The sequence below is a fragment of the Staurois parvus genome, unplaced genomic scaffold, assembly GCF_062004578.1.
Source record: "Staurois parvus isolate SC_StPar_1 unplaced genomic scaffold, SC_StPar_1.0 ptg000293l, whole genome shotgun sequence".
Lineage (NCBI taxonomy): Eukaryota > Metazoa > Chordata > Amphibia > Anura > Ranidae > Staurois > Staurois parvus.
The window spans coordinates 2,342,919-2,369,823 of NW_028318089.1; the positions used below are offsets into that span (position 1 = coordinate 2,342,919).

At 41.3% G+C, this 26,905-nt stretch overlaps 1 protein-coding gene across 1 annotated transcript in view; it reads right to left on the reverse strand.

Annotated features, from left to right (window-relative positions):
* Positions 1-26,905, reverse strand: part of ST6GALNAC2 (ST6 N-acetylgalactosaminide alpha-2,6-sialyltransferase 2) — a 103,135-nt gene that overhangs the window by 55,572 nt on the left and 20,658 nt on the right. The window contains exon 2 of the mRNA XM_089682660.1: positions 25,895-25,984. Coding sequence (XP_089538786.1) covers positions 25,895-25,984 — 90 coding nt within the window. The remainder of the gene's footprint in view (positions 1-25,894; positions 25,985-26,905) is intronic.

Sequence of the window (26,905 nt, forward strand, 5' to 3'; positions counted from 1 at the left end):
TCGTAAACCGAGGTATATGTAAATTGATGGTACTATATAAGTACCTGTAAACAAATAACTTCTGACCTCAGATATCTTTATTGCACATCCAGCCAACTGTGTGAACTCAGATGTCACTGTGACTAAATAGAGTAAAGGAAAGAATGCTCACGTCCTGAGGGTATAGTGGGAAATTCCAATGGCTACATTTGTTTGATCTCATTGCCTATTAACCTTTCCTTTTTGTTGTTATATAAATAACCTACAAAGCTGCTGTTTTTTCTAGCCAATTGTAATGTCACAGGGACAGCAGGCACTATTGCTAAAATATTTCTATGTTCCGAACAGCCTACTTGCAATGACTGATTGTTAACTGCTTGCTGAGTGGCCCAAGCAGATATACTGCAGGCCGACGGCTTTCCTGCACCAAATCACATACATGTCCTTGATCTGGAATTTCCAGGTAGGGAGCGTTCACATGGCTGGGACCCACTGATTGTCTGAGAAAATAACAGAAGGGAGCCCTGTGTTGGTAAAAACACAGGGTCTTTACAGACAGCAATGTAAAGTTATTTTTTTATCCCTGCAAAGCATGGAGTAAAAACAGTCACAACCCTTAGTAAAAACAGCATACAGTACACACAGTAAACATTGTTAGGCAGACAGTTAACCCTTTGATTGGCCCTAAATGTTAACCCCTTCCCAGTCAGTGTCCGTTAGTGTCAGATTGCCCGCCAGACTATCACAGTCCCACTATAAGTCGCTGATTACTGCAATTACTAGTATAAAACAAAAATTCCAGTATGTATACTATTGTTTGAAGACACTATAACTTTCACACAAACCATTTAATGTGTGCTTATGTGGATTTTTTTTTCACCAAAGTCATGTAGCAGAAAACATTTTGGCCTAAATTAATGGAGAAATTAGATTTTTTAAATTGTTTTATTAGACATATTTTATAACAGAAAGTAATAATTATTGTTTTTTTCCCAAAATGTTTGGTCTTTTTTTAATTTTTAATGATAAAAAATAAAAAACCCAGTGGTGATCAAATACCACCAAAACAGCTATATTTATTTGTGTGAAAAAAAAAATTTGGGTACAGCAGTGCATGTTCGTGCATTTACCAGTTAAAGTAGCGCAGTGCTAAATAGAAAAAAATTACCTGGTCAAGAAGGGAATAAAATCGTTTGGAGCTCAAGTGGTTAAACACAAAACTGTGCCAAAAAATGCACCAAAAATACTGTTTTGCCTGATTTATGCACAAAAAAACACACTCACACGATCAATAAATCCAGCATTCTTCTGTAGGGATCTGCTGATCCACTGCTCACCTGGTCTTACACCAATCATCTCTGACATCATCAAGAGTCGCCTGGCTTCTGGGTCCTTGCAGCCAGCCCCTTGATAACACGCATGCACATGTCTTCAAGGGGTCAGCTGCAAGAATCAGAAAAGAGACAGCAAGCCCCCTAAATACGTGCGGTGGTTCATACACTGCAAAGTATTGCAAGACCTCCTGGAATTCATGACATCAGTATCCCAGGAGGCTGAGGGCAACTAAATACGTCTCTCCTAAATTTGTAATTCTTAACTAGGGGAAAGAATCCATAAAGTGCGGAAAAGTGTTCCCCAACCGAAAAAAAAAATTCTGACTTGAGAGATAAGGGGGCTGCAGTTGTATGAAGGAAAGTGAGTAAAGAGGATGAAGGTCTACTTTAAGGACGAACTAAACTTTGCAAGCTGTGCTAAAAAAAAAGGCAGGTAGAGAGCAAAGAAAAAGTCTCCTTGCAGATAATCTTTTGTCAATCATTGACTTATCAAGCCTTGTACTGCATGGTCTCTCTGTGGAGAAAGCCATCTTGGTAAAGGCAGGGTTTGCTTCTACAGGTCAAATCCTCCAGCAAGGAGAACAGTGAGTAACCAAATCTCACCCCAAATCTCCTGAGACTAGCAGTGAGAGGCAGTGGTGCCTTAAATTTTACAGATATACCACTATGAAGCTGTAGGCACAGGAGGACCTAGGCACTCTCATATTCCAGGACGTACTCTGAGATTTTTTTCAGCAGAAATTTAAGATAAATGCTCAAGAACAATTGTACGGATTTAAATATCTAACTTAAAAATCCCAGAACCTTTCAGTGCCTGGGTAGCTGCAACTGGTGCATGTAGCTGACTCGCGCATGCATGAAAACGTCCATGTTTATGAGCCAAAAAATTCACATATTTTTCAGGGTACACAAAGATCCACGTTAAAAGAAATAATTGAGGGCAAAATCTCCACTTATAAAAGTTTTTGAATAGTTGCATCTAAATGCAAGATTCACTGCCAAAATATACAGTCGTGTTAAAGTGATTTAAAAGCATTAAAAAAAAATCCAAACATGTCATACTTACCTGCTCTGTGCAGTGGTTTTGCACAGAGCAGCCCTGATCCTCCTCTTCTTGGATCCCCCATCAACACTCCTGGCCCCTCCCTCTTTCTGAGTGCCCCAACAGCAAGCAGCTTGCTACAGGGGCACCGAAGCAGGCTCGCCCCTGAGCCACTGCCCTGCATATGCATTCACACACAGAGCTGTGCCTCACCCCCAATCCCCTCTCTCTCCTCATTGGCTCAATGGCTGTGATTGACAGGAGTGGGAGCCAATGTCTTACCCAATGAGAAGGGAGAGTCCCTGGAGAGCCGAGGCTCTCGTCCACAACACTGGATTGCGATGGGGCTCAGGTAAGTACTGGGAGAGCTGCTGCACACAGATTTTTTACATCCATGGATAGAATGCACGAAGTTAGAAAAATACCTTGAGCCTGTAACAACCACTTTAAATGCACTCAGCAGCCAGGAGCAAAACAAACAGCATATCTACATATACTGGGAACTGACTAATATGCAAATCTTGAGTTCCTGTAAATGTCAAATTTTACCTCTACCAGCCTTCTAGGGTCAGCAAAATCACTGAACGAAAAATAGATGGCTTGGGAAGTATGATGAAGACAAGCCTAACTACCAACTTTTCAGGTTGCGTTTGGATTTAATAAAAATTCAACTGTCTATATCTCTGATCTGTCTAACAAGCAGTTTTTTTACAGGTAACCTTTGTTCATAGTAGTTTTCATCACACGATCAGATTAATATGCCCAGGTTTGCTTATCTCTTACATTGCTTTTGATGCTCATCCTTGGAAATCCATTACAAATGACTGATTTCATCCCATCCTTGAGGTTTATAAACCTTTTGTTTTCTGAGTCAGAAACAAAGTAACAGCAGATAGCAAAAGCTAAAACAAACCATCAGGTAGCAAAGGCACCCTGGTCACAACAAAACACACAACTCAGTAGGTCATCAGCTTCATTCAAGGGTTCATTTTAGTAGTCACCATATAACTCATTTCCTGGTTAAACATCAGGTAAACAAACACCTTTGTGTTTTTACCACATGAGGTGGTCAGCTTTGGCTCCAAGGCAAGGAAATACATCCTTCTTTTAGGATCTACAGCCCCAGGTGTCTATGCGCATTAGGCAAGAAGATACACAATCATCCATTTAAACTGTGTGGCAGTGGTGGTCAACTTTGTTGATATAAAGAGCCTTAACATCACCAAACTGATGGACAGAAAAAAAAAAATATATATATATATATATATACACATATATATATATATATATATATATATATATATATATACAGTGGTACCTTGACCTACAAGTTTAATTCGTTTAAAATGCCCTTAATCCGTTCCAACCCTCAAAATGCCACCCCATATTTTTATGTTTCATGTTATTAAATATGGAAAATACATTTCTAAATAACAAATATTGTATAATAAAACATATAGAAAGAGTATGTAAAGATATAATAAGGTTTTATACAGTGTACTTACCTTGGAGATGAGACGACTTGAGCTAACGAAGATGCTGGCAGAGGTGTAGGGTAGAGGAGATAGACGGAGGAGGATGGAAGACTAATTTTTTGCTATCACTACTGTACACTACGTATCCCTAAACTTAATTGTTTTGGAAAGTGCACTTACTTTCTTAGGAGACATGGTTACAAGAAAGTTAGAAGAAGGAATTCGCACAAAACATGAAGCACAAAGCAAGAAATCGCGAGCACAACGAATCACAGTGTTTACTCTTCGAGGTGAACACGTGGAGAGAACGAGAGAACGTGTTGGAGGCTGGGGGATGCGGTGGCGTCACTGCTCACTACGCCATCTAGCAGTAGTGTCTCGAGCTTGTACCTCAATTTTTGGCTTGCGTAACAAAGCAAAAAATCGACCGAGTGACAACTCGTACCTCGGAAAACTCGTACATTAATTCACTTGTAGGTCAAGGTACCACTGTGTGTATGTATGTGTATATATATATATGCACACGGGGCGGTTTGATAAAGCTGGTAACGTTAGCTGTGTAAAGTCAAGTTACAAAACGAGTTTTTCAGCTTTTTTTAGCGTTTTTGCATGAGCGTGTTGCAGCGTTTTGCCATATTTAGCGGTGTTTTCCAGCATTTTCTACATTTGAGGTTTTTAGTGCGTCAAAAAAGTCCAAAAATGCTGGATTGCAGCATTTTACCGCGTTTTGACGTGTTTTTCAGCGTTGGAGCATTTTTACAGCTAAAAAAAACTCCTCTAGACACCCACTAGTTCTGTTTTTTTTTTCCAGCCAAAAAACGATTACAGTCTATGTGTGCTTGGACACATAGGATAACATGCTGGGGAGTTTACTGGCTATAGAAAAAAACGGCAAAAGCCAAAAACAGCCGCTGTAAAAATGTCCAGTGTGCATGAGGACTGAAAGTGACATGTTTTGTGTTGAAACTGGAAGTGATGTAACATTTGTTTGCTTCCGCTGTATGATGAGACACCCAGCTAACAGGAGGGAAAAATCACTTTTGTCATTCACTGTGTGCCTTGCTAGTAATAGTAACTTGTTTGCATCATTATGACTGACAAACTTCAACTGAAAAATAAAAGAAGCTGGGCAGGACTTTGTTGACCAAACAGCTCTTATATCCAATCAAATCCAGGAGCATTAGGATATTCTGACAGCTGGTGCCGCTGAAGCGGGAGATCTGTGCTGTTAGCATGTCCGGAGAAATTTGTTGGATTTCTTTCATTTAAGCCTGCAGGCTGAACAAAAAAAATCTTTGGCTTTATGGCCAGCCAAACTCAAGAAGAAGCACATTAAGGTCCTGGAGTGGTCTAGCCAGTCTCCAGACCTTAATCCGATTGAAAATCTGTGGAGAGAGCTGAAAGTTCGAGTTGACAAACGTCAGCCACCAAACCTTAATGACTTGGAGAGGATCTGCCAAGAGGAGTGGGCCAAAATCCCTCCTGAGATGTGTGCAAACCTGGTGGCCAACTACAGGAAACATCTGACTTCTGTGATTCCCAACAAGGGATTTGCCACCAAGTACTAAGTCATGTTTTGTGAAGGAGATCAAATACTTATTTCCCTCATGAACATGCACATCAGTGCATCATTTGTTAGACATGCATTTCTTCTGAAATTTTGTTGCTATTCTGTCCCTCCGTGTTACAATACACCTACCATTCGATAATTAGACTGATCATTTCTTTGTGAGTGGGCAAACATTCAAAATCAGCAGGGGATCAAATAATTATTTCCTTCACTATACATAAGGTAAACACACAGACTATTGTCTGCAGGGGCCAGAGGGTCAAACAAAAAGCGCCAAGAGCCACAGGCTGGGTAGCAGGGATCTATGTACTAATAGTATTCGGATGTAGTGACATATGATTTAATTCGTATTTTGATGTCACACTACATACAATACTGAAATCGCTGATAAAGAGTAGAGTGACTGTGATAACGGATACCTTTGGATACATTTTCTGTACAATTGGACTCCCCACATGAGTGGTTTATGAAAACTTCCACAGGTTGCACTACACCGTGTATAAGTTTCTTCTGTTACAAGCACTCTCCAAATGGAATTATGGCTGCTGTGTGGGTACTGATAGATATTGCTGAAGGGCGCATACCAGAAATGCATGATCTTTACCAGGTGTATAACTTATCTATTCAGGTAGGAGCAAGTGCTGGGGGGAGGCATGCCAGCGCTTGAATACCTTTGGGAAAAGGTTTAGCATCCCCAGAGCATGATGTCATTTACTTTATTATGAAGAGAGCCAAGAAGAGAGGTGCTATCACATTGTTTCACTGTAAAACAGTGAAGCAAGGAAGGCGTCATAGAGGCCAGTGATGTTTCCCAGTGCATTTCTACATTTCAGCACGTTGTTTGGCAACGCATGACAAAGCACAGGGGATGCATGGGAAAGCATCAGTGTGATTTGTGCCAGCCTTCAGCTGCTTCCAATGCACAGCTCTGCAGTGCAGAATCCCCTGGCAGCACCTATCTGATTGTATCACCACGCATATGTGTCAGTTTTGTAGTCCCTATATTGTTGCCAGCCACCTTGGCTACTCTGCTACCTGGTTCAGCAAACTAATTTGACTTTCATTGTATTTTTTTAATGTACTGCCTGACAGTCTCCTGTAATATGTCTACAGCGTTCTGACAATCTCTTTGAACATGGAAGCAGGTGGTTACATGGCAAAAGCTAGCTGCAGGTAGGACATCTTGTTACCTATGTTACCTTAATATTAAATTAAAAATTCTGTGATAAAAAAAAAGTTTCCCCAAACAGACTCTATTTACCATGCTTTATGCATTATAAAACAAAAAAGTTTATATATTGCAGCTTAACAATCATTAGACGTGGTGGCTGCATTAGGGCTCATGTACACGGGGCATTTGGAAAACTCTTGTGAACGATGGAAACTGACTGCTGGAAAACTTAGGTTAAAAAACGCCAGTTTAGCCACGTTTGCATACCGCGTTTAGGTGCGTTTATATGCGTTTGTATTTAGAAGCGTTTTTAAAAGATAACCTCAAGAGACCTTCCCAAATGCCCAGAATGCACTGAAAAATAGTAAATAACTATTTCAGACATTTTAAGAGGAATAGAGAGAGCAGAAGCAGAGAGAGCAGTATGTGTTGAGATGACCTGTCTTTTCTGGTTGTATTCACTATGGATCCCATCATGAGCATAATGCAGCATGTTCTACCATTTTTTCCTTCATGCGAAACCTGGAACTGGCTGCGCTGGTATACTGGGCCCATTTGAATTCATGGAAAACGCTTTGCATGCATTTCTGATGATGAAAAAAGGCTCTGGACAGCATCTGGACATGGAACAGTTAAAAAACGCTTCTAAACGTCGTTAACCACGTTTACGCACGTTTGGCATTTGAAACATCAGTAAAATCTACTCCTGAATGCAAGTTTGGTGCGTTCAAAAAAACTACTGTAAACTCAATTGCCTGTAAATTACTGTACATGACTATGTGTACATGGATACATAGGAAAACATTAGGGAGCATTCAGGGGCTGCTAAAAAAAAACCACTGAACAGCTCCTGAATGTCAGTTTAGGAGCTGCAGAGTACATGATCCCTTAGTTTTATCTTTTTAGGCTTTTTCCCCAGTGTTTTCACCTGGTGATTTGGCCAGTAACACACCTCCTGTATTAGAGTGTCCCCCCACTCTGCATTAAGGAGCACCTTTGGACAGCAGCATTGTCAGTCTGGGAGGAGGGGAGTGTTAGATGGACTAGAAGATTTAAATACACCAACAAATTAAAGCCAAACTCTAACACTTTATATCCAGTTACAGCAAACAGTTTTTTTCCCCTTTTGGGATGAAGGTTTTCCATAAATAACTACAAGCTGATCATTTTAAGAACCCCTGCCAGTGTTGAATGGTTAGTTCCATCCCTGTTAACTGATACATCTGGAAGAGAATTTGTTCTTTTGAAAAACAACAGACTTATTGGCTGGACGACCAGATGAAAACAGAAGAAAAAAAAAGACTAAAAAGAAAAACTAATGCAGCCACCACATTTAAGAATTGGGAAGCTGTAATATACTAAATGTTAGTTTTTTGGTTTACTACTGCTTTAAGCTATACTATATGGCTTTTTAGCAACACTCTTTCTTAAAAACTGTACCACATGTGTTTCTTACAAGTTCTGATTTGCAGGATGGCAGCAGGAGTTGCAGCAATAACATCTGTGTGGTAAAAAGTATTATTGTCATGCAGCCAGGAAAAACTAGGATTGGAACATATAGTACATCCCCTTCTGTAATATGTCCAGGATCACACTTAACCTCCTTAGCGGTATTCCCGAGTGTAGCTCAGGGTAAAATTTGAGTACCAAAAGCAGTAACCCCGAGCTACACTCGGGCTTACCATGCGGCGTTGCTCAGGGAGTCCCTGCAGCTCTTACCTTGTCCTTCGCTCCCGCTATGTGCCCCCTGCAGCGTCCCCGGCCATCTCCTCCGCCCAATGCCGGCATCCGGCTTCCGTGTTCCGGTCCCTGTAATGTCGAGACGTACGGGTGCCGGAACCGGCGGCAAATTTGAAATTTAAAAAAAAATTCATTTTTGCTGTCATTGCTGTTTCAATACATTTCACATACATTTTGTCCCTACTGCTTTGTCCTGTGCCCTGCCTGCATTTTGACTGTTCTTTCTGCCTGGAAACTTAGAAAAGTCTATGGCGTCCAAAAAGCGTCCCTTTATCTCAAAAGCGGTTTTAGACCAGCTAGAGAACAGTGATAGTAAATCAGAACCACTTGCAGAATTGAGTGATAATGATTCGTGGGGAAATTCGTCATCAGACACTGAAAACGATTTTGCGACTTTGCTCAGCGATGTGTGAATTTGCCTCTGTATTTCAAATTTCAGTGTTTTTGGTTTGATTATATTATTGAATTAAATGTATTATTATTATATTATTATTTTTTATGATTATTTATTAAATTATAATTTATGATTTCGTGTTTCAAGTTTTATCATATCCGGAATGTTTACTAGACTCTTGTTCGTACAGGTTTCAGTGAGTTATTCCTAAATATTACAGCCTACAATAAAAAACTACATATTTCCATGCAAAATAATGGTACCGCTTTCAGCACAAAAAATCGGGAAGAATCATACCGCCAAGGAGGTTAACATATAAGATTTTCTGGAAGGGGCATGCTGAGCATTTGAAGCATTGCATTAAGGAGATGGGCAGCACATTGGCTCAATGGTTAGCACTTATGTCATGCAGCATTGGGGTCCTTGATTTCAATGTTAGCACACTATCTGCAAAGAGTTTAGAATGTCCTTCTTAGGTTTGCGTGTGTTTCCTCCAGTTTACTTCCACATTCCACAGACATGCTAGTAGGTGTAAATTGACCTTAGTATATGTAAACAAATTGCCTATGTATGTGTGTTATCACATTCTGCATGCCAGGACCAAGCCGAGCAATTGGAGAACAATTGAGGAAAGACCTAGCAGTCAACCATGTTAAATATTTGTCAAGAAAGTTCTATGGAAAAATGGCTCTTAGGTGTATCAAACATGGTGCCCAAGAAGCTGGCCTACGGAATTACTGTCAGATATATACATGCAATAAGGAGATGCTGAAAGGTAGACACCCGCTGCAAGCTGTATACTGAACACATGGGATTCTCTAACACACGGGTGTCAAACTGGCAGCCCTCCAGCTGTTACCAAACTACAAGTCCCATGAGGCATTGCAAGATTGACAGTTACAAGCATGACTCCCAAAGGCAAGGAAATGACGGGACTTGTAGTTTCGCAACAGCTGGAGGGCCGCCAGTTTGACACCAGGATGTTTTTGAGCACATTCTGCACTCTGTAAGGGACATTATGGGCACAGAAAATGCTCTGTCCTGACCACATGAAGCACTGTACCAGGAAACGCTAAGCACAAGGTGTGACAATCGCGGTGCCTCACTCCTGCCTTTTCACCAGCTCGTTGCAAAGGACTGGCCACTCTCACCCTGAGCTGTCATGCTGTAACAATGCCACTCTCAGTTGCACCCTGCAAAGATTTTACATAGTTACATAGTTGGTAAGGTTGAATAAAGACACTATTCCATCCAGTGCAACCTGTGTGGGTGTGTGAAGCATTTCCTATATCTATGTATACTGTGTTCACTAAGATGCATGTCCAACAGTCATTTAAACTATCAATACTTTCTGCTGACACCACCAATTGTGGAAGGGAGGTCCATATCCTAGCAGCCCTAGCACTGAAAAACCCCTTGCACAGCTGAAAGCGGTTGTAAACCCCAAAAATATAATTTAGATAATCACATTACCCATTCTAATGTACAGCGCTGAGCAAACCCTTTGGCGCTATATAAATACTCTATAATAATAATAATTTGCACAGCAGGACAATGCATACCCCCCTTCTGCTATTTTCCTTTGTCCCTCATTGAACAAAACTGTCACAGGCCATAAATTGGTGTTGCCACGCTCCCTCTCCTTTGATTGACAGCCTACATAATACTTTTCATGCACTAGCACGAGAAGTGTCCATGTCTCCTGTGCACTCATGCACAGATCTTTCTCTCTCTCTCCTCCTCCTCCTGCTGCACCTTGATTTGCAGCTGTCCCTCAGCATTGTGGAAGGGGAGATGGTGGGGATCCAGGTGTTTGATTGGACAGAACTCGTCAGGGGACGTAGGCAGCACTCCCACAGTGTGCACCACTATGCCATGGATGAGCACGAGGATGAGGGCGTGTAGAGTGTAGAGGGGATTCCGGTGACATCACTACTATGCCTCTCAAGCTCCGGACTGCCACCACGCCCACAGAAAGGAACAACTTTGGAGGGCTACATCTCAAAAATTAAGTGACAGAAAAACTTCACAAAGAGGCGATCAGACACAGAGCACTCAAAGGTATTTATGGATGACAGTATTCAGCATTCGGGTTTACAACCACTTTAAGGTTAAACCACTTCTCCTCCAATTTCATTGAGTGTCTCCATGTCTTCTTATACTACCGGAGACTGAATAATTTACTGCCTACACTGGGATCACTATTTAGGTATTTGTATACTGTTCTCATATCTCCTCTCAAGCGTCTCTTCTCCAGGGAGAATGAGTTTAGTACTTGTAGTCTTTCCTCTTAACTAAGGTCCTCCAGTCCCCTTATTTTGTTGCCCTTATCTAGACTCCCTTCAGTTGCAGCACATCCTTCCTAAGGATTAGTGACCAGAACTGGATGGAATACCCCAGATGTGGCCAGAGTTTTATAAAGTAGCAGGATTATCATTTTATCTCTGGAGTAAATCCCCTTTTTAATGCATGCTAATATCCTGCTTGCTGCAGTTTGGCATTGCATGCCATTTGCTGAGCCTGTGATCTACTAGAACCCCCAGATCTTTCTATATCCTGGATTCCCCCAGAGGTTCTCCCCCTAGCATGTAACTTGCGTTCATATTTTTTAGTTCCCAAGTGCAGTACTTTACATTTTTCAACATTAAATCTCATTTACCATGTAGTTGCCCATTCCATTATTTTATTGTCTTCTTGTAACGTTTCTATATGCTGCTGTGAAGAACACTGAGACTGAGGTATTAATTCCAGCCTCTATATCGTTTATGGTTAAATTAAACAGAATTGGTCTCAGGATAGAGCCTTACTTACCATTCCAGACCACTCTGAGCACATGCTATTTATCACCTCCTTTGGACATGCCCCTGTAACCAGTTTTCTATCCAAGAAGAAACCCTATGGTCACACCTACAGACCTCAGTTTGTAATTTAAACTTCTATGGGGGACTATATCAAAAGCTTTTGCAAAATCCAGAAACACCGCATCTACAGGCCTTCCTTTATCTAGATGGCAGCTCACTTCCACATACAATGTTAACAGGTTGTTTGGCAAGAACAGCTTTTCATAAACCCACGCTGATTAAATCTAATGATACCATTTTCCTCAGCAAATTTTTGCATATAGTCCCTTATCATCCCCTCAAATAGTTTACATGCATTGATGTTAGATTGACAGGCCTGTAGTTTCCAGGAATATATCTCTGCCCCTTTTGAATATTGGTACCACGTGGGCTTTTCGCCAGTCAGTTGGTACCATTCCTTTCAGTATGCTGTTGATAAAAATTAGGAATAACAGCTTGGCTATAACCTAAGTTCTCTCAGGTGTAAGCCACCCGGTCCTGATTTATTTGTGTGAAGCTTTTCTAGTCTTTTTTGGACACAGCCTGTTAGCCACAAGGGTACATCCTGTTGTGTCTTACTAACAATACAGTCATCCCTGTTATACCCCTCCTTTTTAGGGATGGGTTCGATATTTTTCACTTATGGTCCCGAACACTTTTCCCCCCCATTTTTTGGGGGTGGGGTTCCCCTTGAAAGTCCTGGTATGGCTTTTACAGGGAGCCCCTCGCACTTTTTCCCCGTTTTGTGGAAGGTGGGGTTCCCCTTAAAAGTCCTACCAGGCCTAAAGTGTCAGCAAAATCTTATGTCTGTTGATTTCCAAATCGGGATGTTCCCTGGCATAGCGCATCACTGCTTCCTTAATTCTGAAGTGAGGCTTGACAATTACATCTCGTGGGGTCCATTAGGCTTTAAGGGGACCAGAGCTCTATGGATGCAGTCAAGCTCTGTGTGAATTTTGTCAGTATCCGGAACCGCTGACAAGATGAGGCAGTGGGAAAATGTAGCAATATCTTTAACTATTTCTGGTAGACCTCTAATTCTAAAGATGTAGCGGCGGGCAGGATTCTCAAGGTCATCTATCTTTGTATAAGCTTCCTCAAGGCGATCTTGTAAGTCCTCAATCTTGGTAGAATTCTGCGACACTCTGTGGACAGTATCAACTTTATTTTCAATACTCTCCAGGTGGTATTGCAGGCCATAGACGGTTCGTTTATCGAATTTTCTGGCGAAAAAAGAAACATCGACATCCTTTCCTTACAGCGGCAGTGCAGGCGCCGCCCGCCGATCTTCCAGCCGGCTGGGTGGGCATCAGAGGTCCCCCACCTACTCCTCAAGCTGATCGGGTGAGCGGGCTGGTAAAACGAGGGCAGGAAGTGCCGCATGTCCCACCTAATGCTCCGGGAAGGTGCGGAGTGGTGTTCACAGCATCCAATCCAGCCAGCCGCGCATGCGCTCTCTGGCTTTATATTTTTTAAAGGCCTTTTTTTCTCTTTAATTTTACTTTTTACATTATGGTTTAGCCACCCAGGTTTACCCTTAGCTCTTCTATATTTATTGCCCATTGGAATGTACTGGATAATACCTTTATTTAATATCTTCCTAAAGCACTCCCATTTTTCCTCTGTGTTCTAGGATTTGATCCCATTTAATATCTTGTAGTATCGAGTGCAGTTTAGAAAAGTTGGCTCATTTGAAATTTAGTGTTCTTGTACTACCCTCGCACCTGCTTTTCGTAATAAGTCCCAAACAGTTACTCCTGGTACTCTACTTACAGTTTTCCCCAGTACTCCAAGCTACTCCAGTTCCTCACAGTAAATCCCAGTGCTCCACGTCACTCCCTAGTACTCCAAGTTATTCCAATTTACTCAGTTACTCCAAGGCAGCAAAGTGGCTAAGTGGTTAGCACTTCCGCCTGGCAGTACTAGGGTCGCTGGTTCGATTCCCAACCATGGCACCACCTGCCTGGAGTTTGCATGTTCTTCCTGTGTCTGCGTGGGTTTCCTCTGGGTACTCCGGTTTCCTTCCACACTCCTAAGAGATGCTGGTAGGCGAATTGGCTCCTGTCTAATGTGGTCCTAGTATGTGTATGTATGAATGTAAGTTAGGGACCTTGCATTGTACGCCCCTTGAGGGTTAGGGACTGATGTGAATGTACAATACATATGTAAAGCGCTGCATAAATTGACAGCTCTATACAAGTACCTGAAATAAATAAATAAATCACTGCCCGCACTCCAAAAATCTCTCCCAGTGCTCCAAGTTTTTCTAAATTACTTATGATTACTCCCGGTATTCCAAATCACTACCCAGTAGCCAAGTTACTGCCCAGTACTCCAAGTTACTACTCGTTATTCTAAATTACTCTCCAGTTACTCAAAATACTATACTCCCAGCATGCCCAGTCTCTCCCAGCACTCCAATTCATTCCCAGCACTCCTCTGAAAGTACTCTAAGTTATTCTAAGTTACTTCCAGTATTCCAAGTCACTACCCAGTACTCCAGGTTACTATTCAGTTCTCCAAGTAAGTTACTACTCCATACTCCAAGTTACCATTCAGTAATGTTATTAAAATTACTCACAGATACTCCCAATACTATAAGTTGCTTCAAGTTACTTCCAGTACTTCAAATCACTCCCAGTACTTCGAGTCACCCTCAGTACCCCGAGAAATCTCGCAGTACTCCAAGTTACTACAAATTACTACAAAACTACCCTCAGTACCTCAAGTTACTACAAGTTACTAGAAAAAATGTTCCCAGTATTCCAAACTCCAAACTGCCTCCAGACAGCTTGGGCCTATCAACCCTTCATAATATTAGCAAGAACAACTATTAAAAATAAACGTCTGCACACACGGTCACCACAGACAGGTATACTCAGAGATTTATCATATACAGTAGCAGGAATTCTTTTAGTTTGCATTAGCACAGTTAGAGGCAATTTCAACATTTTTCAAAATAGCGTTTAATAAGGAAAAAGTCAAAATGATGCAAATAAAATATTTACAGAAAAAGGGTGTTAAAAAGAAACAAAGTGACAGTAAAGCAACATAGAATTAAAAAGGAGCTGGAAATGAAGAATACTTGCAAAGTCCTTGGTTTTAGCAGAGTTCAGTCAATAAGCAAGGTGTTATCGGCTCTCATAACTTGACAGATGTTCCTTGCTTGATGGTACACAAGAGCTGTCAAAAGGTCCTGACATTCCATTTTTCTGTGGTATCAAAGGGGTGTTGACAGAGACCATCTGACTAATCATCCAGTTTAGGGGGTGGGTGCTGGGGGTCACCATGTTTATGACCAAGTCCCAAATACAGTTTCTTATAAGTATTAATATTTCTGAATACCTACTGTTTACAGTCTGCTACTATGAAGATTATTGTTCAGCATGAAATTTGTTTCAAAATGGATATAGATATGATAGGTCTCGGATATCTATTTCTCATAGGAGGGGTGTGGAGGCCTAATCCACTCTGATACGTACTAGCATAGGGGTGTTTGGGTTCAAAATGCTACCCAATAAGGGAGGTAAATATGTCTATATTGTGGCTGTGCTGTCATTATTTCATGAATGATGGAATATGCTGAAGTTTTAGCATCTTGGCTGATAAACAGTCCATAACTGATGTGTATTCTGCTGACTTCCAACCCAATGATAGGTAACTTTCTGGTCATTTAAGCGGCTACGTCAGACATATGTATGGGCCCTGTGATGTATATTGGGGGTTAGATTTTGTAGATTGTATGAGCTGAAAGGAGGTGGGAGGGGGAGAAAGGAAAAAGTCACTGTGGTCATTTCTCTCTTCTGACAAAATGGCATGGGAGACTTGGGATCTGAACAAGATGGATGTCACCTACAGCTTTCATGTGCCTAATGCGCACAACCATTACACAGGGGACAATCTGGCATGCTAACCCTATGGGACACTGTTTAAAAGATCGGTTCTCAGCACACCAGGGATCTCTGAGAAAATGTATAGAAATTTTGTCAACTGATCACATCACAGCATAAGGAGGCAACATTTCAGGCAATGCAGGACTATCAGTCGCTACCTTACACTGTATTGTGATCATTTAATAAAATTCTAGATGTTTACTTAACCAGTTGCTGACTGCAGATAGCCGTATGATGGCTACCCAGCGGCCGGCCAGTTCTGGGAGGGGGTCATATGACGTCTTCCCAGAACGCGCCCTCCTGCGCGCCCCCTGGGGTGCGCACCCGGTGATCTCTGTGATCGCTGTGTGCTACGGACACAGCTGATCACGTGATGTGGTAAAAGGCCAATCACACAGGCTTTTTACCACGTGATCAGCCGTGTCCAATGACACTCTGATCACAGGGAAATGCAATTGCCGGTTCTCGGATACACTTTCCTCACGCTGTCAGAATGTGGGGAAAGTACTGCCAAGAACCGGCAGTTGTCAGAGCAGGGATCGGCACCAATCATCAGGGCTCTGATGATCAGGGCACTGATGATCAGTGCCCTGATGATCGGTGTCCAGCAGTGCCACCCACCAGTTCCACCCACCAGTGCCCAGCAGTGCGGCCCACCAGTGCCCAGCGATGCCACCGACCTGTGCCCAGCACTGCCACCCACCTGTGCCTAGCAGTGCCACCCACCTATGCCCAGTGCCACCCACCTGTGGCACCCACCTGTGTCCATCAGTGCCACCCACCTGTGCCCATCAGTGCAGCCCAGCAGTGCCGCCAGTCAGTGCCACCTATCAGTGCTGACTATCAGTACCCATCATCAGTGCCGCCTATCAGTTCCACCTATCAGTGCCGCCTATCCGTGCCACCTCATTAATGCTGCCTATCAGTGCCGCCTATCAGTGCTGCCTGTCAGTGCAGGCTCATCAACACACATCAGTTAAAGAGAAAAATTACCTGTTTGCAAATTTTTATAATAGAAACAAACTTTTTTTTTCAAATTTTTGCATTTTTTTGTTTATAGCGCAAAAAATAAAACCCACAGTGGCAAGTAAATACCACCAAAAGAAAGCTCGATTTGTGAGAAAAAAATGATAAAAATTTCATATTGGTACAATGTTGCATGACCACACAATTGTCATTTAAAGTGCAACAGCGTTGAAAGCTGAAAATTGGCCTGGTAAGGAAGGGGGTATAAGTGCCCGGTAGGCAAGTGGTTAAAGATCCCTGGTGTGCTGACATTAATCTGTGTAGTTTTCAGTCCCCAGCCTGTGTTTTCTGCAGTACCTACATACCTTACAACCATTTCCAGGAACCTGTGTGCTGGGAATAATTGTCTGGACCCATGGGACACTGTACCAAGAAGCACTGCAAAAGTGCCCTTGCTGAGAATTAGTGACCCTCTGCCAGGGACATACAGAGTATAAGAGACACCACATTGAGAACTGTTGACAGGAACATGCTGGGCACTTAGCTAAAATAAAAATGAGCACTCTTCTAGGGTCATGTAAGCAGGCGCTACACTCTGTTTGGGACAAAAACCTGCTATCAGGGATAGGCTGACCACAATTCTCTTCCAGGCACATGTTGAACACTTGGCACCCTTTTCCAGGAAAATACTAAGCAGATGAAGCACATTGTTAATGACATTCTGAGCACAAGAAGCACTTTGTCTGAGGCATGCTGATCGCTCTGCACGCTATTCCAGTGGCACACCAATCACATAATATTCTCTGTTAAGGACTTGGAGTACATGGAGTGCTCAGAAATAATGACAGATGATGTGTTCTGACATACAGTGGTCACACTGGGGTTGATTTTCTAAAACTGAAGAGTGTAAAATCTGGTGCAGCTCTGCACAGAAACCAATCAGCTTCCAGGTTTTATTACCAAAGTTTAACTGAACAAGCTGAAGTTAGGAGCTGATTGGCCACCATGCACAGCTGCACCAGATTCTGAGTGCTTTAGTAAATCTGCCCCAGACAGACAGCATATCTTGTGCTTTGACATAAGGATATATACTAACAGTTATGTTTATCGTTTAGTAGGCTAGTATACTTTATATACTAATGTTTGGGTAAAACATAGCCATTAATGTGATATAATTGCTGATCTAAGCTGCTTCAATTACAGAACACACAAAATCATAGCTGTAGTAGTAAAAAATCTCCAGGGCAGCCCCTGACAAAATGATCATGACTAAGCAGATACCTAATCAGGGAGGAGGTGTGTATAATTATATATAATGTTCTACTACTGATGTGAGTGCAATGGACACAACACAGCTAATACAACTCAGCTCATTATTAGATTTAAAGTAAACATGTATTTGATCACTGGGTAGTCAGGTGTGACCTGGTGCTAGTACATTCTCTCACTCTCCCACCATCCTATAGTTGTCCCTGCAAAAAAAGATGGTACTTCCAGGTATATGACGCTTTCTCCTACATTCATAGCCAGTGGCCAGTCACCAGACTGAAGCATTGTTACACGGTCCACAGCCCTGACAACGAACTTACATATCAATTTTGGGGGGGTGGTCTATTGCAATAGTGAGCAACTTTGATAAAGGAAGTCTCAAGTTCGACCCTTGACATTATAGAAGGACAGCAGATAATACTTAGTGAATACAAAAGCACAGTAGCATGATGTGGATAAGGGGGAGTCAAGTCATTTATTTTGTTCAGCCTGCTGGTTGAATTAAAAAAATGAATCATTGATGGCACCGGCTAGGTGACCATACGGCTGTCTCTCAGTGGGATCGGTGGACAGCCTCAATCAATTTCCCTCTGCTTTTCAATCAGAGATTTCTCGCAAATTCCCCAGCAAGCTTCTGCAGAAAGTGAAGGAGGTGGGTGAACGGGAGGCTCTCCTGGAACACAGAATGGATGATGCCACAACTGTGTTGGACGGGCATGAAAATGATATTGAACAGATCCAAGTAGAACTCCACCAACTAAAGAACCAGCTGGAGGATGCGGAAAACTGAGTCTGCCGCAGTAATATCTCAAAATACGAGATTCCTGCAAATACTTGGCAGGCCTAATCTCCCTCATCTCCCCTTATTGCAGATATTTGACTGTCCACTCTTCCCTCCTGGGGAGTCTGACAAGACCACTTTTAGGTGGTGGATTGTACATAATTTCACCACCATATACTCAATGTTGACAGAGAATGGCCTGCGTTCTTTCCTACAATTTCAGGAACACTAGCAGACTCTCTCAAATGAGCTGTTTTGCTACTTAAAGCTTAGTCATTTTATTAGGCCACTACTACGAATTGTTATGCAAGTGATCTGCTAATACTACAGGAGCCTTAGCCTCTATTTACAAACCTCTCCGAAACCATGTTTCTGAATCCTTACCTGTGTACTGTGCTGGGAGAAGGACCTTCAGGAAACTTTGACACCAGAGGACTTGGTGCCAATTTGGCAATCAGTTGCAAAATGCTCTCATAACATACAGGCCCTAGAAAATTCCTATAAGGTCCTTTCCCGCTGGTATTTTACCCTCACATGCATATCAAAATATGTCTCTGGCTACGATGCTTTTTGTTTCAGAAGCTGTAAGACTGTGGGCTCTAATGAACCACATATGGTGGTCTTGTCCGGTGGCCCAGAGACTATGTATATGTGTCTATAATATGATTTACTCAGTTGCACAACTTAATCTGCAGAAAAATCCAGGTGAGGCCCTCCTATTCCAATAGATCACAGGGTCTCCCAGGTGCTCGCGCAACATAATCAGGTTTATTTTTATGGCCACAAAACAGACCATAGAGTGTTCATGGAGGACACCGGTCTTCAATTTGAAGAGATCAAGTCCACAGTTCACGGCTTTTTAATTAATGAAAAGCTAACGGCCATACTGGAAGACAAACATGTCCAATTTTCTCTGTCTGGCAGCCTTGGCAAGATTACCAACCGGTATCCCATTTTAAAACTTGATTACTTCCCCTGTGATCCCTGCACGCTCAGGTTTTATCTTCCTCCTGAAATTCCTTCCTCTCTTCCCTGTTTTTGATGGGACAGGAGGACATCTGCTAACATCCCGTGGCGAAAGGCCCCCCCCCCCCCACCTCTTTCTGCTCTCTCTCTCCTTCTCCTTCCTATTTCCCCTCTTTTTTTTCTATTGGAGCTAGTGTATGGTAAGCTCCATACTGGGACTCCTGTGTTTCACATTCCAGGAGCCCCCACATGAATTTAACCCACATATTGAAAAGGGACAATACCTTACAATATTTTTCGGTCTTTTGTCAAACAGCTCCATCTTTATAATTAAGTTTCCTCAACTGAAAGTTTTTAAGCCCCACCCTATACAACTGCTACCATGATGTGCGGGTGTGCATTCTCTTCCTTTTGAGATGTACCAGTACACTCAGCTGTCTACTGTATTACCACTATGTGGATCAAGATTCTTTTTGACACATTATGATTACAGCCATGTTGGCCCCTGCGTGGACCCCTATTGCCACTATACAGTGGCTATAAAATGTCTATACACCTCTGTTAAAATGTCAGGTTTCTGTGATGTAAAAAAATTAGACAAAGATAAATAATTTCAGAACTTTTTCCACCTTTAATGTAACCTATAAACTGTACACCTCAGTTGAACAGCAAACTGAAATCTTTGAGGTGGAGGGAAGTAAAACTAAAACTAAAATAATATTGCTGCATAAGTGTGCACACCCTTAAACTAATACTTTGTTGAAGCACTTTTTAATTTTATTACAACAGTCTTTTTTGGTATGAGTCTATCAGCGTGGCACATCTTGACTTGGCAATATTTGCCCACTCTTCCTTGCAGAAACAATCCAAATCTGTCAGATTGCGAGGGCATCTCCCGTGCACAGCCCTCTTCAGATCACCCCACAGATTTTCCATCGGATTCAGGTCTGGGCTCTGGCTGGGCCATTCCAAAACTTTAATCTTCTTCTGGTGAAGCCATTCCTTTGTTGATTTGGATGTATGGTTTGGGTCATTGTCATGCTGAAACATGTTCAGCTTTCTAGCAGAAGCCTGAAGGTTTTGTGCCAATATTGACTGGTATTTGGAACTGTTCATAATTCCCTCTACCTTGACTAAGGCCACAGGTTCAAGCTGAAGAAAAACAGCCCTAAAGCATGATGCTGCCACCACCATGCTTCACTGTGGGTATGGTGTTCTTTTGGTGATGTGCAGTGTTGTTTTTTGCCAAACATATCTTTTGGAATTATAGCCAAAAAGGTCAACCTTGGTTTCATCAGACCATAACACATTTTCCCACATGCTTTTGGGAGACTTCAGATATGTTACTGCAAAATTTAGCTGGCCTTGGACGTTTTTCTTTGTAAGAAAAGGCTTCCGTCTTGTCACTCTACCCCATAGCCCAGACATATGAAGAATACGGGAGATTGTTGTCACATGTACCAGATATACTGACAGGTTTGCAGGAGTCCTGCATGGCACAAGCAATCTGCTGATCACTGGTGCAATGCTGTCCAGGCTCAAAAAGAAAAAAAAAAAGTAAATACACATTTTTTTTACCTGCAAAAAAAAATGGGCATTTATTATTCTTTTCTATAAAGTGAACTTATCCTTTAAGTTTTCCCTAATTTTATTTCCCACCTCTACATCTTTGGAAACGTATTCAGTTAAGATATAAAATTAATTAGGAATGTAAAGCAGAACCACCTTACCTAGCAGCAGTTTTTACAATATTGACATGACATTGGAACAGGACATGTACAAAAGGACATCATCCTAGGGCAGCATGTTGTGTAAATAATACCTTACATACAAGGTCAAACTTGTCCTCAGAACTGTGAACCACACTTCCCTATTGAGATAAATAAAAATCTGCTAACCTACGACTGATCGTGCTTCAAACACAAGTGAAACACAAAAGAACCACACCTGTGTACTCAAGGCCTAACGATAAAAATATTAAAATACAACTGAATGTACACATTACTGAGTTCACAAAGCCATTTGAGAGTCCTGCAATTTATTTATATTACTTAGCTAGCCATACACGGCTATACTTTCAAAAATTGGGGCTAGCCATTCATGTCTCGAAAATCAATGGATTCACAGTGTGGGTGGAGGAATCTCCACTGCTAGGCATTGCTTTCAGCAGCCACAGCGCCTGTGGCTGTCTGAATACAGTAGCGCTGTCTAACAGTGATTGCATCTGATAGTATGCAGATACTATTAGGCCAATTATTTTCCACTTGGCTTGGTGGATTTTTAAATCGACTTTTGTTGAGCTAGGTAGTATTTGCATCATCACCCATCACTCCATGGAGGGTGGCAGTGGGTATCTAAGAAGAAGAAGTAGGGGAACGTGGCGGGGAGTGGGCTGCAGAGAGTGAAAATTTTTTTTTTTCTCGCTCTCTCCTCGGGCTCTTCTCGGCGGGAAATCCATCAATACTCTATAGAAATAGCATTTCTTCAAGAAACACATTTAACTCAAGATTCAAATGTTAAATTATATTCGAAATATTATCCAGTGTGGTATTATGCTGACTCACCAGTAAAAGGGGCCAAAGGAGTTTCAGTCAGGCTCTCAAAAAATTTTAATTTTTCCCTAGAAGCTAGACTGGAAGATCCAGAGTGTTGGTTTCTGTTTCTCAGGGGAAAGTTACAAGGATTGGAATATACACTAGATAATATTTATTGTACGAACAAAAACCCAGTGATATTATTAGAGGGGGTGCTAAGGAAACTCTCTGAATTAAAAAAAAATCAGAAAAAGGGAAGTCAAATCTGTGTTTGGACCCTCAGCCAGATGTGTCATCATGTACAAAGAGAGAAGGGGGTAGGAAATTGAAATTATTGAAGAACTTACTATATAAATATCAAGTGAAACATCCTACAGAAAGAGATTATACCGTCTTCTCTCATATGCATGGTTCGTATTCAAGACTGGACTATACAATGATAGAGTATAGATAGTTGGATTCATTGGTTAGTTCCAACATAGAGGTCATGTCTATTTCTGATCATTCTCCTGTCACGATGAGACTACAAGTAGGAGGAGGTCAAGATAAAACAACTATATGGAGATTAAATTAAATGCTCATACAGGACCCTGAACTAGAGAAAAGGTTAAGGATGGATATTTAATAGGGTTTCAAAGGAAAGATACCAGTGGGGGAATAAGGCCTGGAAAATACTTAATTAAGGTTAAAGAGCAAGAAATCTAAAAATGTTATAGAAAAAATTAGATGGGAAAGGAGAAATAGCGTATGCTACCTTTTGATATTGCTAGGAGGTTTCAAAAATACTATAGTGAACTTGACAATGTGAGCACTAGTGATCAAAGGATATGGAAGAGGAAAAGAAAAGAATTAGACAGAAGTATTTAAGTGAGGTGGAGTTGCCACGATTAGCGCAAGAAAATCTAGAGAGCCACGAAAGACCTATCACCCCGGAGGAAATTAACATAGCCTTAATACGGCTGGAGGTAAAAGCCCAGGGCCAGATGGATATACAGTGGGATATTTTTAAAAATTTAGAGATCTTCTTGTCCCTAAAATGTGTAGATATATGAATGCACTAGGGGAGGGGTTGGAAATGAGGGAGGAGTCACTACAAGCTCACATAACGATTATTCTAAAAGAAGGGAAGGATAGCTCACAGTGTGCCAGTTATAAGCCTATATCATTATTAAACATAGACACTAAACTATATGCTAAGGTGTTGGGAACAAGACTGAAGGACTTGATGCCTGAATGGGTACATCTGGATCAGGTGGGCTTTATCCCGGAAAGAGAAGGTAGGGATAATGGTTTGAGATCCTTGATGCTTGTACAAAGAGTCAAGAGAGAGAAAGTGCTGGCAATACTTCTATCGATTGATGCCGAAAAGGCTTTTGATAGGGTTAATTGGGGATTCATGTTTGATACACTAGAGGCACTAGGAATAGGGCCCAAAATGCTAAAATGGATAAAAGGAATGTATAATGGTCTGTCAGCGGCGGTCAAGGTTAACGGATCTCTTTCTCAGTTTTTTAGAATGTACAGTGGTACTAGACAAGGATGCCCCCTTTCTCTGTTTGTACTGTCTCTGGAACCTGTCCTGGAGAGGGTAAGGAAGTTTGTAGCTATAGCGGGAATAAAGATAAAAGTGGAGCGTAAGGTAGCCGCATATGCAAATGATATGTTGTTTTATATTGTTAATCCTAGAATAACGTTGCCTAACTTAATGAGGGTATTAAAACAGTATGCTTAGCTATCAAACCTTAAATAAACCCGATAAAATCAGAAATTTAAAATTTTAATCTCTCATTGTCAGAGAAGATGTTAAATTAACCCCCTCAATAAAAGGTATATATCAGGCAAACTATATCCCCCTAATAAATGAAATTAAGGAAGAGCTGAGGAGACTTTCAAGGGGTGGAGCCTCCGGGATGAATCTGGTGATAATGCCAAAAATTCTGTACAAATTCCACATGCTCCTGGTTCACCTTCCAGGGTCTTTTTTTGGAATAATAAAAAAGATGATTACTAAATTTATATGGGCAAATAGGAAACCTAGGTTTACCTAACGTGAGGAATTATTATCTAGCTGTGATTTTATCATGAGTAGTAGATTGGACATTTAATTCACAAGGGAAGGGATGAGTAAATATGGAAGGGATTTTAAGTAAGGCACAGTTAGGGAAGATTTTATAGATACCACATAAATTTTGCACATTGGATGTTAATATCAGTTCACTGACAAGGAACGTTTTGAGTATTTGGGACAGAATATATAGTCAAAAAGGATGGAAATTTAATTCAGTGTTGACTCCCTTGGTGGGGACGGAGTATTTTCCCCCAAGGAAGGACAATATTAGTAGGAAATGGATAAAGGATAAGAATGCACGTTTGAAGGATATATTAAATTGCACACTTTTCAAAACTTAAAGAAGAATAAAGATTTATTTATCATGCTTGATGAGTGGCGGTATTATCAACGAAACCATTTTGTTTCAAGTCTCCCACAACCACTGAGGACGTATGTACCATTTGAAAAATTGTTAAATGAAAAAATAACTCCAAAACGTGTTACCCTGAGGATTTATAAGATCCTTATGACTATGGAAGGAACTGATTCTCCGGGGATCTTGGAAAAATGGGAAAAGGAGCTTGGAAAAGAACTGAAAGCACAGCAAAGGAATAAAGTTTTTAAATTAACACATGAGGTGACAAATATGAGCACAGTGGAAATGAACTATAAATGTATGGCTAGATGGTATACTACACCAAACGTAGCTCACAGGCAACAAGTAGATATTTCACCTCTGTGCTGCAGAGGATGTGGAGAAAGGGGTACAATGGCACATATATGGTGGGGTTGCCCAAAAATACAGAATTACTGGAGGGAAATAATACAACATATTCAAGAAATATGTGGGATAACTGTACAGAGAGACCCGTGGAAGTGTTTATTTTTTAACTTTGAGCCCTCAGTGAAACTATACAAAAATAGAGTACTTTATCACTTAATCATTGCGGCTAAGGGTTTGACTCCCAAGTTTCGGCAGGTTCCTGAAGCACCAAGAATGAATGAATGGATAAATAGAATTGAAAATATCTATAGGATGGAGGAGCTATATCACATGGAGTAGGATAAAATGGAAAAATTTAGGAAAATATGGTATAGTTGGTTGAAATTTAAAACCTCTGAAAGATATACAGAACTGGTTGGCGTTGAGGGGGAAGTTCGAAATCAGAAGAATGGAGAATCCAAGAGAGAGAAATGTCAGATATGGATAGATAATTACGGGAGAAGAAACAGATTAGGAAGGAGGATGTGGATGGGGAGGACGGGTTTGGGGGAAGGGTGAGTGGGGAGGGGGTTATTAATGGGGTAAACAGTATATGTATAAGTGAAATATTTTTGTAATTGTCTGGTTGTTCCTTCTGTATTGAAAACCAACTAAAAGTTTAAATTAAAAAAAAAAAAAAAAACAGGCACCTTTCTAAGGCTGCCCAAATACAGTTTGAGTCTGCTAGTAATACAGTTCGGTCCTGCAAGCACCACCGGGCTTGAGAAAAGTTGATTTGTTTTTAAAAACCAACTGAGCCAGGTGGAAAATTACCAGCCAAACAATAACTGCATCCTATCAGTTTGACGGCACCACTGAATTCAGGCTGTCACGTTTGCTGCAACTGCTGAATACTATAGCCAGCAGTAGAGATTCCTCTATCTACCCTGTTTATCGTGGATGAGGAATCAACTGATTTTCTCTTGTTCAGCTTGCAGGATGAGCGAGAGAAAATGAAGTCATGTATGGCAAACTTTAATGCCCTTTCTGTTTACATCCCTTTTTCTGATAAACAAATAGTGTATATCCTATTGATCAAAAGAAACCAACTTCATTTCACTTAAGCTTGTAATTGCAGCTATTTACTAGAGTACAAAAGAGCTGTAGGGAAGGATAGCATGACATACCTAGTAAGTTCCCAAGCAGGTTTTAGAACTGTATCTTGAGGCAACTTGTTTTTCTGACGCTCCAGCCAGTCTTGTGCTTCGTTTGTTTGTCTGCAAAAGAGGGACTAGTTAGTGAGCTGCTCAGCATGTTCTACTGACATGACTCTAATTCATCATATTTATGTAGCATTGACTCACAGTACATTACGGAGTACATTCTGATCCTTTATCACATTCATAAATGTATACACATACAGTTTAGTCAACTGTCAGTTAATCTACTAGAGGTTATTTTGGGGAAGAAACGCATGCAATTACAGCCACAAACTACATACAGACACAAATTCTGTGTTGAGACTGTACATGATGAGCTTCAAACTCAGAACCCTGCAACACGTGAGTGCTGAGCCTTAAAGTGCATGGGGTTGATTTCTCGAAGAACAAGGGTCAGTTCATTTTGCCAAGGGAATTTTCACTTAGCTTAGTGAATAGGGTGAAACTAGTTCAAAACTCAATTTGCAAAGAATACCCAATAGGGTGCAAAAAAAATTAATTTTGCACAGGACAGGATGTTTAAGCATAAGTGTAAATCCTAGAGTTCCGCTTTATGAACTCCTAAAGCAGTTCAGTTTATGTTTTGCTGTCTGTGTCCTGTCTGGGAGATTTCCCTGAACTTCCTGTCCTACAGATGTAACAAGAAGCGAGAGCAAGAGGTTGATTCACCTGCGCCTAGTTCACATGGCTGCAGAGTGCTGTAAAGCATGCAAAGGAGTGTGATATCTTCACCTGGGAGTTCCAGGTGTTTGTGTACAGCCACAGGCAGCTGCCTGTACCAGTCAGTGACAGGCTGACAAATGCCACAGCTGTACACACATCTAAATGTTTACGTCTGTACAAGGATGGCTGAGACACTCTAGATGCAAACTGTCTGCATCTTGGTCTCTTATCTGTCCCTGTAACCATGTAACCACTTGTATCTGCAGATAAATGCATTCAGCCATGGCATCTGTCAGCCTGTCATTGACACCCAAG